The sequence below is a fragment of the Rhinolophus ferrumequinum genome, chromosome 9 (assembly GCF_004115265.2).
Source record: "Rhinolophus ferrumequinum isolate MPI-CBG mRhiFer1 chromosome 9, mRhiFer1_v1.p, whole genome shotgun sequence".
Classification (NCBI taxonomy): domain Eukaryota; kingdom Metazoa; phylum Chordata; class Mammalia; order Chiroptera; family Rhinolophidae; genus Rhinolophus; species Rhinolophus ferrumequinum.
The window spans coordinates 1,057,884-1,070,435 of NC_046292.1; the positions used below are offsets into that span (position 1 = coordinate 1,057,884).

At 61.6% G+C, this 12,552-nt stretch overlaps 2 protein-coding genes across 2 annotated transcripts in view; one reads left to right on the forward strand and one right to left on the reverse strand.

Moving 5' to 3' along the window:
- SKI (SKI proto-oncogene) overlaps positions 1 to 12,552 on the forward strand; it is a 64,218-nt gene that overhangs the window by 28,305 nt on the left and 23,361 nt on the right. The gene's annotated exons all lie outside the window — the stretch shown is intronic.
- On the reverse strand, positions 5,962 to 8,270 carry LOC117026731 (uncharacterized). The gene is made up of 2 exons (XM_033113699.1): positions 7,933 to 8,270; positions 5,962 to 7,786 (listed from the first exon to the last, which is right to left on the reverse strand). Exons 1-2 carry the CDS (start codon positions 8,057 to 8,059, stop codon positions 7,155 to 7,157), a joined length of 759 nt encoding a protein of 252 aa, XP_032969590.1. The 5' UTR covers positions 8,060 to 8,270; the 3' UTR covers positions 5,962 to 7,154.

Sequence of the window (12,552 nt, forward strand, 5' to 3'; positions counted from 1 at the left end):
TTATAGGGGACAGAGCCCACCATCCCTTGAGGGACTCGAGGAATCAAACTGGCAACCTCGTGGTTGAGAGACCACTGGCCCATGTGGGACTCGAACCGGCAGCCTTCGGAGTTAGGAGCACGGAGCTCTAACCGCCTGAGCCACCAGGCCGGCCCTGAACAATTGCTTTTTAAAGGCACTTAAGTAATAAGATTTTTTGTAGTTACCATTTCTGGCCCTCTTTATGCTTTTGCGTAGATGCAGGTCTCCACTGGTATTGTTTTTCTTCTGCCTCAAGGATGCCCTTTGAACATCCCTTGTTAGTATGGACCTGCTGGCAGTGAGTTTTGTGTGTCTGAAATGTCTTTATTTCCCCTTTGCTTTTCTTTAAACTTTTATTTATTTTAAGTGTGTTTTTCCAGGACCCATCAGCTCCAACTCAAGTAGTTGTTTCAGTCTAGTTGTGGAGGGTGCAGCTCACACTGGCCCGTGAGGGAATTGAATCTGCAACCCTGTAGTTACAAGCATCGTGCTCTAACCCACTGAGCTAACCAGCCACTCTCTTCCCTTTGTTTCTGAAAGATACTTGCAGTTGGCATAGAATTCTAGGTTGGCAGTTTTTTTCTGTAAAGACACTGATCTGCTCTTATTCCTCTTTGTATGACGTCTTAAAGATTTTCACTTCATTACTGGTTTTGAGCATCTCGATCGTGGTGTACTTTGCTGTAGTTCTCTTTAGATTGCGTGTGTTTGGGGTTTATAGGTTTTGTTAAGTTTGGAAGATTTTTGGCCACTATTTTTAAAGACTTGTTCCTGTTCCCCCCGCCTCCTTTGGCCACTACAATTGCCCACGTATTAGGCTGTTTTAAGTAGCCCCCAGCTGACAGGTGTTCTCATTCTTTTGGATTCTTTCTGTCTCTGTCCATCTGGGGTAGTTCCTGTCACTGTGTGTTCAGGCTCACCTGTAGTTTTGCATGTCTGGTCTGCCACCCCACCAGTGCAGTTTTATCTCAGGCACTGGTTTTCCTCTCTGGAAGTTTGACAGGACTTGATCGTTTTCGAACATGTGGACTGTAGCTTTAGTAACAGTTTTAATGTCCTTTGCAAACTCACATGTCTGTCGGTTCTGGTCAGTTTCACTGGATTGATGGTTCTCCTCATGGTTCATGTTTTTCTGCTTCTTTGGCTGCAGACATTTTGAAATTTACCTGTTTGGGTGCTGAATGTTTCCGTGTTTCTAGAAATCTTCTCAAGCTTTGTCTTGGGACATAGTTGAGTCACCTGGAGATCCTTTCAGGTGTGATCCTTTCAGGTTTTGCTCTTGGATTTTTAGGTGGGTCTGGGCCTAATGGTCCCCATTACTGTGGCAAAAGCTTTCTGAGGGGCCAAGAGCCCGTGAATCCGCAGGTTTTGCAGCCTGCCTGGTGGGAATGGGCTGTGCGCAGCTGGGTGCGAGCCCCAGGCCGGTTCCCTCTCACCCTGTCTGTGGTTCCTCCTCTGCCTGGCGCAGTTGCCTCATGCAGGGCTGGCCTGTGCTCCGGGCAGTGCCCTCCCCTCTGCCCCCTTGTCCTGTGAACTCCAGCTGTGCGGTCTCCCTGGACTGCCAGCTCCTCCCCCACTCGGATCCACTGGGCCCCTCCTGAGTCCCCTCCCTGCACTGTGGCCTGGACACTCGAGGCAGTGAGCTTGGGGCGGTCACCAGGCTCGCTGTGCTTGCTTCCATCTCATGGGGATCACCTTCGTCCCCTTGTGGCCAGTGCCCTGAGGTCAGTCATCTCCTGGATCTTTCCTGGGTTTTGGCTGTTCCAGGTGGGGTGCCTGGGCCTGTTGCCCATCCACAGTTGACTTTGAGTTTCTCTACTCAGGCTCTCTCTCTGGAAATGAGATTGAAAAGAAAAGGAGTTGCTGTCCCCTCAGGCATCACAGACATCTGTGGCAGGGGAGGCGTCCCCGAGGCAGAGGCCTCTGGGCAACAGTGCCTCAGTGTCCCGGGGCTGATGCTGCAGAAAGCAAAGCCAGGGCTCTGAACGACAGGTCCTTGGGGCTCCTCTCGATTTTAGGAAGGAAGGTGAGCAGACAAGCTCCAGACCAAGGTAGAAGGGTTTAAATCTGCAGAATTGTGCTGACTGGCATGTCCATTGTGAGTGGATTTTTCCTTTTCGCGTGATTTTGGCTACATTAAATTCATTTTGTTAACATTTTCATTACTGCCTTTTCAGCTTTAGTCAGAATTGATGATGAACAAAGTGCCATGATTTTGACTATTCAGACGAGCAGCTGCACCGAGCCAGCCCTTAACCAGTGCAGCAGCAGGCGCGGTGTCCACACGTTCCTGGTGACACCTGCAAGCGGGCTTGGTGTCCATGCACTCCTGGTGACCCGCGCGAGCTCTGAGTGCTCACAGCTGAGGAGCCGGCTATTGGGAAGGGCGTCACCGGTGCCACTGAGGGCCTGAGCGCTGGCAGGGCTGACGGGGTTGGTGGCGGGAATTCCCAAGCGGAGGAGGCGGCATCTCCCCAGCTGGGGACGCTGTTCTGTTCAGGACACGGCAGAGCAGTGGGATGGCCGCACCCTCTCCCGTGGCGGCGGTCACGTGAAACACCGCCGTCGTCTGAGCCTCTTCAGGCTGACGGCTGGTCCATGGCTGTGGGGTTTGGCCGGGCCTGAGGGCAGTGCTGTGTTCTCAGGAGACACCGTGGGGTCGGGGCGTCAGGGATCCTGCGGGGAGGGTGAGCGCTGTGTGCTGCTCTCAACTGCGAGGTGCTGGGCCCGAGGAGCGGGCATTGGGCGGTGGCCGCAGCCCGGGGGAAGGCCGCTGGTGGCTCTCGGCGTCACAGCCCCCTCCTGCGCATCTCGGGGGGCGTGGGCTTCGTGCTCCTGGCCACAGGCCACTGGCTGGGGCTGCGGCTCGGGCAGTGTGTCCCTGTGGGCCACCGCAGCGGACACCCCGGCGTCTCGCGGCCAGTGGCAGCACCCGTGTGTCCCGAGGGCTTGCTGGGAGGCTCCAGCACGGGCTCACAGCGCTGGCGTCTGGAGATGCTTCTGTTTCAAGGCTGGAGGCTGGGATGGCCCCAAGCTCTGATTGGGTCCGTGCTTTGTGGTCACTGCTTTGCCAAAGGCGACACTGTGGCCACCTGAGTGCTGGGTGGTGGCCACGGCCCCAGGGCGCCACGGCTCGGGACCCATCTGAGGGTGCTGCACAGAGCAGCTGTCCCTGCCCCGCTGCCTGGCTGGCGCCCCAGAAGCTGCCCCGGGCGGTTGCTTCTGCTGTTCTGGGACTTGCCAGGCAGCCGGCTGTCACCGCTGTGCTGCAGCCCAGTGTGAGCCTGCGTCCTGTGTCCTGCGTCCTCCCCGGCTCTGGACGACCATAGCCAGCTGCTGGATCGGCGCCTTGCATGAGCACACCTGGGGCTCCTGCCGGGGTCCACCTTGGCCACGGGTTGCACCTGCGTGTGGAGTCGAGTGCCCAGCTCGTGGGGGTGGGGAGAGTGCTGGCCACGGCAGTGCTGAGCCGCATTGTTTCCCGAGCTGCTGTGTCGGCAGGACGCTCAGGCTCACACACGCCTGGGAGGTTGTCCAGGCACAGGGTCTTGTGCAGCCTCCCCAGGTAGAGCCGAGCTGACCACAGGGCAGCCATGGGCCGGACACTGTATCCTGGAGGTGACAACAAGGATGGTGGGCAGGGATGGCGAGGACCCTGGCCAGTGACCACCCACCAATGGGTCACTCTGGGAGGATATCCTGAACCGGATCTCATTGGGTTTGGGGTCGGGGGAGACGTTTCCTGCCTGGTTTTACAGTATGTGGGGTATTCCACTTAGTTGGGTCCTTGGAGGGCGGAGGGCTGCAGAGCAGAGGGGTGTGGGAGGGAGATGCCTGGCTCAGCAGGGGAGGGGTGCACCGCAGGCCCCGTGTCCCCCCTGGAAGCGGCTCAGAGCCGGCTCTCGACGCCGCGGTCCACCAGGTCTGGCTGTAGGGTGCACGTGGGGAGTTGGCCTGCGTTCAGTGGTGTTGGATGTCGACCCACTCGTGCCTGTCACCTGCCCGGTTCAGGCTCAGCTGCCCTGCCACACTGGGCCCTTGGTGTGCCAGTGCTGTGGTTATGCAGGTGTCTGTGCCAGCTGACTACCCTCGGGCCCTCTGTGCCACCCATCGTGTGCTTCTGGGCGTGTGTCCCCTGTGGGCCACTGCCCGTAGTAAGTCCTAGGGAGGTCACGCAGAGCCTCCGGCTGGGGAGGGGCAGGCGTGGTGAGACCGCACCCGAGTGAGTTGGGGGGCCGGGGGCTCCCGTCCAGGATTCTTTCTCCCCTCAGTTCCGTGAGGGAGGGCCTGGGTCCCAGTCCTTGGAAACTCGCACCAGGGAGGGGTGTGGGGAGCAGCCTGGGTGCTGGCGCCACTCTGGTGGCACGCGTGCTGGGCTGAGGGAGCCGCGAGGTTGGGGTGCCCTTGTGAACTGCAGTTCTCAGTCCCTCTCCTATGGTCGCCGCACACGGGGCCTACAATTGCTGCTCGAGAGTAGGGGGCAGACCTGGTATCACTGTACAAGTGCCTTTCAAGTTTGGGGTCAGAGGCCGCTGGGACCATCGTCACCTGTTTTGCCTCCGTTGACATCCAGCAGGTTTGGGTTCTTTTTGGTTTTCGCATGAGTGGGTCTAGGAGATACAACGCTGTCTCGCTGTCTCGTGACCTGAACCAACCCTTCCTGGGCGCAGGGCTGTGGCCAGAGGTCCAGGGCTCTGCCCCGTTGACGAGAGGTCAGGCGGTCACAGTGGTGGTGCGGCCTGTGGGCCCCAGGCCACCATCTGGCGATTGTAAAACGGGCAGTACACGTCTTGGAGGGGGCTGGATGGCGGAGGAACAAAGTGCAGCCGGGGTGGGGCCGCCCCTCGCTCCTGGGCAGACACCTTCGGCCGGTGTCTGCTGAGGGTGAAAAGTTCAGGCTGTCCCGTCTATAAAGGGAGCTGGGGGTGGGGCAGAGCACTCACTTTCTTTCCATTTGGGGCCCTGGATCCTGGGGGGTGCGCCTCAGGCCCGCCACTGCCGGGACTCCCTGAGCGGACAGAGCGAGCCTTGTGCACTTTGCAGGACGTTCAGCTGGACCAGCCTGGGCCTGGGCCTCAGATGAACAGACAAGTTCACCTGTGGTCGATGGTCCTCGTGCTGCCACCACCCCTCTCCATCCCTGGCACGTTCTAGGGCTCCAGGTGGAGGGCACCGCCCCCAGTAGTCTGTGTGGCATTTGGGGAGCTGGGGGTGGGGGACAGCCTCCTTCCTACAGGGCGGAAGTTGGCTAAACGTAGCTCTGCGCCTGGCAGCCTTAAGGGCCTGTGAGGTCCCCATGTGACTGGTGCTTGTCCCCTTGCGGGCATTCCTTTCAGGAGGGCATCCAGTGTCCCGCTGCTCAGTTCCCCTCGGGGACGCAGGGCCTGTCTCTGTGCTGCCGCCTGCCCGGGGCTGACCCAGGCACTCCATTTGTGCCGAGCCCCTGCCCCGCAGAAACCTTTGCCCCTCACGTTTCCGCAGGCCCCCCTGGGCTGAGATGCAGCCCTTGTTCCCAAGAGGCTCCTGGGTGACTGCCTAGTCCAGAGGGACTTGGAAGGACCCTGGGGCACCCTTCCCTAGCCCAGCCAGCCACTGAAGGGCCAGGAGGTGGTGACGAAATTTTGCCGATGGCTTGAGAGGCTGGTGCTGGGGGAGAAGGGCTGCCTGTCCAGGTTTCCAGAAAGCCTAGCCCCTTCCTAAGAGGGGCCTGGTCCCCAAAGCAACAGGCAACCTTCCTGGGGAGATTTGACAGTGAAGAGGTGACACCCTCCTGTTCCCGTGTGCCTTTTTCTCCAGGGGACACTGGCCCCTGTGGGCAGGTGCAGGGCCAGCGGAGCCCAGGGGCCGGCGAGGGCGTGTTGGGACCCCCCGCCTCTCAGCCCCCGCGCTGCACTCCAGGCCTGGGCCCTGCAAAAAGGCTGGGTCGAAAGGTCACTGCCCTGATTTTTATTGCGCCTCTTGCGTTCTCACGACCCCTCGCCCTCCACAGAGACGGGGCAGGACTGGAGCTTTGACAGGGTCTTTCAGGGGATGAAAAACATGCTGAAAGGCCTGAATGGACAGTCACCGAGGGGAAGCGTCTCCGCGGCTCAGACGTGGTGTCAGAAATGGAGAGAAAACACACACACGCGTACATCTGGGTTTAGGGCCGATGGAAACTGGAGTGAGCTGGGCCTGTACCACAGAGCGACGTGCGAGAGAAGCTGGCCCCGAGCCCTCCGTCCTCATGGGGATGCAGCCAGGAGAGGCATGGAGTGGTCCCCGGAGCGGGCCTGTGGGGGCTGCTGGCCAGCTCAGGCGTGGAGTCCCCTGGGCCTTTCCTTAAATCATGGAGGGTGAGTTGTGCTGCTGCCCCCCTGAAATCAGTCACCGCCACGTCTGGCGAGTATCACCCTTGATGTTGTCACGTGTTGTCAAAACCCATTCCCTGCCGCCGTGTACATCTGGTCCGCAGTGTTGGGATCTCATTTCTGCCCATGTCGCATGCGCCTGGTCCTGTGGACCCTGGAGCAGGTCGGGAGCCTTTTAAACAGTGCCGCGCCCGCTGTGCCCCCCAGTGCCGCCCACCGTGGATGTGCTTCTTCCCAGGGGCCGGTCAGGTGGCAGGAGCACAAGGCTTTAGGTCAGGAGCCCTGCGGTGGTGACACTAACCGCTGTGAGAACACAGGCTGCCCGCCTCAGCCTCCGGAAGACATTTGTCATGTGGCCCAGATGTCCGTCCCAGGCTCGCTCCTCCCAGATGACCCCTGAGGCCATCTGGTCCTTTATCCTGTGCCGTGCAGGGGCCCCCCTTGGACTCGGGACATGCTGGGTGGAGGGTCGCTCGCTGCACCGTGTCCTGGTGCCTGTTTGTGGGTGAGGACCCGGCAGCCCCCTGGGCCTCCCTGTGAGCAGCGTGCCAGCACTGAGGCGGCAGGAGGGCCGCCAGCTTGCTCTCTGCTCTGTTTTCAGGGCTTCTGAGACACGCAGCCCCGGGGCAGTTCCTGTGGTGTCACAGGAGCAGGCGTTGTTCCTGGTGGGTCTGTCTCTGTGGGGCAGCTGGCCCAGTGGGCTGAGGGCTAGGCCGTGGGGACGTGTCTGCCAGGCTGCTCTGGGCAGTCGCTCGGCCAGGTGCCGTGGGAAGAAGCCTAAGCCTAGAATGTAGGCGTCAGAGATGTGGTGACAAGTGGCCGGGCCACATTCTGGTCACAGAGACGTCCATACTGCTTTGTGTTTGCGGCGACCTCTCGACCCTGCTCCTTCAGGCTGGTCAGGACCTGCGCCGTGACTCGCGGCCGGTCCCTTGACCCTGGGATGTCAGCTGCCTGCCTCGTGTGACAAGGACAGGCTGGCGGGCTGGCTGCTGGGCAGGGCCCGAGCGGGACCCCTGGGGATGACTCCGGCTCCTCTCCTGCCTGTAAGAGAAGCAAAGTGGGCCCTGAGCACGGCCCAGCGACCTGGGGGTGCCTGGCTCTGGAGGAGCCCAGAGTGACTGACCACACAGCTCTGTGCGGACCCCGCCTCCGGAAGGAGCCGTCATGGCTTCTCACTGGTGGAACCTGGTGGCCGTGGGTGTGCGGAGTGAGGTGGGCTCCAAAGATGGGGTGTCGGCCCAAGCACTCGGTGCTCCAGGGTGGAGGGTACACAGAGGTGTGGCAGTGAAGAGAGGCACGGGTGAGTGTCGGGGTGAAGGGCACGCTGGCACCCAGGTGGCCCTGCCCTTGGGCCGTCTTGGCGTCATTCCCTGGAGGCGGCATGGCCGAGATGGCTTGCAGCCCGCTGCTTCCTGGGGTGACAAGGGCATGGTAGAATCTCAGGGGGTGGGCATGGCTCCCCTCCCCTTTCCCTCCCACAGCTCAGCCCTCTGTCCTTCCGTTCCGTGTGCTGGAAAGGGCCGGAATGCTGAAGTGTTGGGGGGGAGCTCCCTCACACCTTTGTTCTGGCTCCCCTGAACTACCGAGCGTTTCCTCCGTGACACTGTGTGTTCCCCGTGATTTGGCACAGACGGAGCCACACGCTCACATCCTTCCGTCAGCTCACATGATGCCTGCGGTTCCATGTCCACGTTGGGGCTGTGCGGGTTCCAGTAGGTCGGCAGCCTGGCCCCACCCCGGCAGCCCTGGCGACGCCTGGCCCCGTGGTTCCCTACGACGACGAGGTCCTAGGAGTGGGATTCCAGGTCAGGGCCTGCACGGCGTGATGGACGGCGAGGTGGGCACTGCCGTTCTGGCCCCATGGGTCGTGAAGGGGCCACCGGGTAGGGCCCCCAGAGGACAGTGGTGAGAGCAGCGACCGCAGGGGGAGGGAGGCTGTATTCCTGGCCAGTGGAGGCCGAGAAGCACTGATGTAGCCCCTGACCCTCTCCCTCTGGCTAGCCGTGGCAGCGCCTGCGGCCTCCTGCCCTTCCCAGGGTTGGCTGCGTGGCCGTGGCACATCTTTACTGTCCTTGGCTCTCCAGGCTTCCCAGGTCCCTCCTGGGCCCGAGGGCTTGTCCAGCCTGCGGCCGGCCCGGTTCATCATGCAGCCCACCTGTGAGAAGGGGACAGCTGGGGTGCCAGGGCCCTGCCCTGTATGCACAGTGGGAGGGACGCTTACCTGGCCTTGGGCAGACGGCTCCTGAAGTTGGGAGATTGTGCTTCCTGGAGTCACGAAGCTCCGTGAGGAGGACGCGTCTGGCACCTTGAGGGCAAGCACAGGTGGACCGCTGAGATGGGCCTGGTGGGGAGAGAGGGCATGGCAGCCCTGCAGCCTGAGTTCAGGCGGGGGTGTCCGAGCTGGCGTTCTTAGAGGGGACCCTGTTCTCTGACGTGATCTGCATGGGATCTGGCCAGGATGCGTGAGCAGCTCTGCCCTTTGCTCGGCTTCCCCGAGCTCTGGGGCAGGAGTGGGGCTTGAGGGTTAGTGTTTCTAGAAACATTCTACTGTGCCTTTAAATGTTTACCGGAAGGAAGCCGCAGAGGGGGTGGGGGAGGGGCCGGACAGAGCAGCCACAGGCGGCATCCGCCCGGCTCCGTGGGAGAGTGCGAGAGTGCTGCGGAGCACGGCCACAGAGCATGGCCCTGTGGTTTCTGTCCCTCCCTGCCCCACACCCTCCCCGGCGTGCCCATGGGGCCATCCATGCCCCCCGTGGGAGGAAAGGGGGGCTGGGCCCCGGAGGCAGCCTGTCCGAGCACGCGGTGTTTGCTCAGCACTAGTGAGGGAGGCCCTGGGGTCCAGTGACTGTGTTTTGCTCTTTCCTTCTGAGTGGGGGGTGGTTGCTCTGCGTGAGGAGCCCTGATTCAGCTCCAGGGCTGAAGCCGCCTCACCCGCTGTGCCCACAGCCCGGGCACAAGGCCAGGGTGCGCGTGCCCGTTCACACCCGGAGCTTTCTGGGGGGAAGTGGTGTTGCCCCACCCCACCCTGCCCGCCCCTGTTCTGGGGACAGGGCCCACCCCCACAGGCCCTGGGACCCCTTTCTCTGCTCTCTCAGGTCACCTGCTGCAATCAAAGGTCATTTTCTTGGTGCCTGGTATTTATCTCCCAAGACCAGAGGTGAAGAAAGGAGCCTGACCAGGCGGCCAGGACCCCGAGGGAGGTCGGGACGTCGAACATGCTGTGCTCTGTGCTCTCCTGGCCCCTCTGCACCCCTTGCAGCCCCAGGGTGGGAAGGGCCAGGCCAGGGCCTGGGCAGGGCCTGTAGGACTCCGTGCCTCCAGGGTCCTCCTGGGCCACCCCCTGGAGGTTTACAGGCCCCTGGAAAGGCTCAGACGACCGTGCAGAGTCACGGTCCCTGCTTGAGGACACCCCACCTGGCCCGAGAGAGCTCTGTCCAGAAGGGGACACACTGAGCATGGGGCGGTAGCGAGGACGCGCACACACCTCTGGTGGTCAGCCGCTCGCCTGCGATGCTGCAGTTCTGGTTGCTTCTCCTTGGCATGACCTTTGCCAGTACTGCTGCTGAGTATACGTGGAACAGGTAAAAAGCCTCTTTCTGCCGCGGGGCCCTGACACACTCCAGACCCAGCCTGTGAGGCTTTTCTCTTGTTCGGAAACTGGGAAGGGTTTGGACCCTTGTGCCCCCCGATGTGTTCGTAACGGGCGCCTTTTGGCTTCTGCCGCTCCCCATCAAGGACGGTGTCAGGGTCACACACACTGAGCCCCCACGGGGCCGGGCTGGAGACCCACAGCCAAAGAGCACGGCCCTGTGGTTTCTGTCACTCGGGCTGGGCGGAGGGTCTCTCTGACGGATGGAAATTATTTTGTCTAAAAAGAGACTATTTTAAACCTTCTAAACTGAACACTTCTTGCATCCGGACCTTTCGCGTGGTCAGTACACGTGTGCCAGTGATGGGCTCCCTCGTGACGGTTTCCAGCTGGATGACATGGGCCACAGGTGACGATCGTATGCACACTTGTGCGCACAGACAGGGCCTGCTTCCTGCCTCGTGGCCCAAAGGGGCTGCTCTAGCTGTCTTCACGCCCATGTACCCGTCGAGGCTGGGTACCTGCGTGGCTCCCAGGACAGGGTGGAGTCTTGTGGACGCACCTAATTGCAGGGAGGCTGCAGTCGAGTCCTGAGGTGAGCAGTAGGCCTGGCCCGGCCTGGCCCAGCCTGGCCGTGCGTGTCATTGCTGGGAGGTGGTGCAGTCCAGCAGTTGAGACAGGCCCTGGGGCCAGACGTGCGGCCTTTATAGGGGCCAGGCATGCAACCCGAAGGCTCCTAAATCGGTTTGAAGAGAAGCGCCAGTGGAGACGGGCCTGCACTGTCGGCACGTCCTCCAGCCTGTGCTTTGTGCTCCCTGCTCTGAGGAAGGCCCTGGGGTCTGTGCCCCCGAGGGGCTCCCGGCTGACCTGCTGCAGCGTGGGGCTGGTCAGGCAGCGAGTGCCAGACAAGCCAGGTTTCCCATGCTGTCCAGAAGTCCAGGCTGTCTTTCGACTGTTGCTGTGGTTCTTTGGGTTTTGATAGGTGCACAGCTTGGTCCCATGCAGACACGGACGTCAGCGGGATGGCCCTCTGTTCCTTTCCCTCTTCTGTACCTGCTGACAGGGCCCGGGCGGGACCCTGCTGAGCCCCGGGGTGTGCGTGGAGGTGAGCCCTGGCCTTGGGGTGAGGACCATTTGTCTAGGTCAGTCTGAGCCGGGCCTCCTATTATACAGTTGGACCTGTCGCTCGCTGCCTGTTGGTGAGGAGAGGTCGTCCAGGCCTTCTCAGGGAGCAGGTACCCACAGGAGGGACAGCGCTGCTGGACCCCCAGGAGCTGCCTGGGAATGCTGTGTTCCTTGCACCCTGGAGTGAGGTCCCTATTGGAGCCATCGCCTCCACCCCCCCGAAGCTCGAGCCAGAGTCCCACACCTGCCCCACGGGCCGAGGGCCAGAACCCCGGGAAAACACTAGTGCCCCTAAGACACCCAGGACCTCCTGACAGCCCCAGATGGACGGTCTAGGGGATCCTCCCAGGCTCTGCCACACCCCCAGAAGGGATGCAGCCCAGGAGGGACCTGGCCCCCAGGGGACATCACAATACATGCTGGGGCCCTCCCGCGGCTACTGCTGACCTACAGTGTTCAGAACCAGGTGGAAATCCTGGCTTTTCTTGACTCAGGTTTGGTCGGGGCCTTTCAGACGGGCGTTCTACCTGCCATGGGAGCAGGTGGGAGAGAGCAGCCGTGGCGCCGGTGTCCCGGAGCTGCAGGCTGTCCGGCCAGCCTCCCTGACCTCACCTCCCACCTCCCACCGCAGAAGTTTGAGTGGCTGTGGGCCTGGAGTCCTGGAGGCCCAGGCCATACCCCACCTCCGTGGTGTCACGCCTCATGGGGGTAGGGGAGCTTCGTGGCCAATCACTGGACAGTTGCCTGGACTTCTGCACCCCCTGGCACCTCTGTGTCCTGGAGGAGCGTCCACCAGGCTGGGCCGTCCACCCACAACCAAGCACGCCTTCAGCTGTCGCCCTGAAAGCTTGTCGGGGCGTAAGTGCAGCCTTGGAGGGCACCCAGCCCTGCCTGCTTGGACGCGTGCCCAGTGGGCTCTTCCTGCTGCAGCTTTGCGGGATGCAGACACCCCAAAGGGAGAAAAACCACAGGGAAAGCCCCTGTCACCCTGTTGGCCTTCTCTGGGCACTGTGTGTCCTCCCTTCCCCCCACTTCTGAGTTCTCTGCGCTGAGAGGGATGGCGGCTCCAGCCCCCTCCCTATTCTTGCTGCCTCTTCTCTGGGCTTGCCAAGAATGCCGGGAAATTAGGGGGAGGGGACACAGGAAATGCCTCCATCCCTCTAAGGACAGCTCCAGCTGCAAGTGGAGGGAGCTGGGGGAGGGGCGCGGCCGGCGGAAAGTTGTCCCCCCGCCAAGGCCAGCGCGCACATCCCAGCCCTGCAGACACAAGGGCTCTTTCTCCCCAACTTGGGCCCATTGTGAATGTCCTTTGAGAGGAGAAGCTGAGGGCCTGTACACCAGTGGTCTCCTCGGCACAGGCAGGTCTCTGAGAGGCGGGGTGTCTTTCCTGCAGCCTTAAAGCGGGGTCTTCTAAAGCGCAGGTTGAGTGGGGACCCTGCCCCTGAGCCACTTAGGAAGCAGGTG

Excerpts from the sequence above, each read along its gene's own strand:
- LOC117026731 (XM_033113699.1), bottom strand. The coding sequence starts at position 8,059 with ATGGAACCGCAGGCATCATGTGAGCTGACGGAAGGATGTGAGCGTGTG. Across the intron at positions 7,787-7,932 it reads TCAGGGGAGCCAGAACAAAG|GAAGCAGCGGGCTGCAAGCC; the intron begins GTGTGAGGGAGC and ends TTGTCACCCCAG.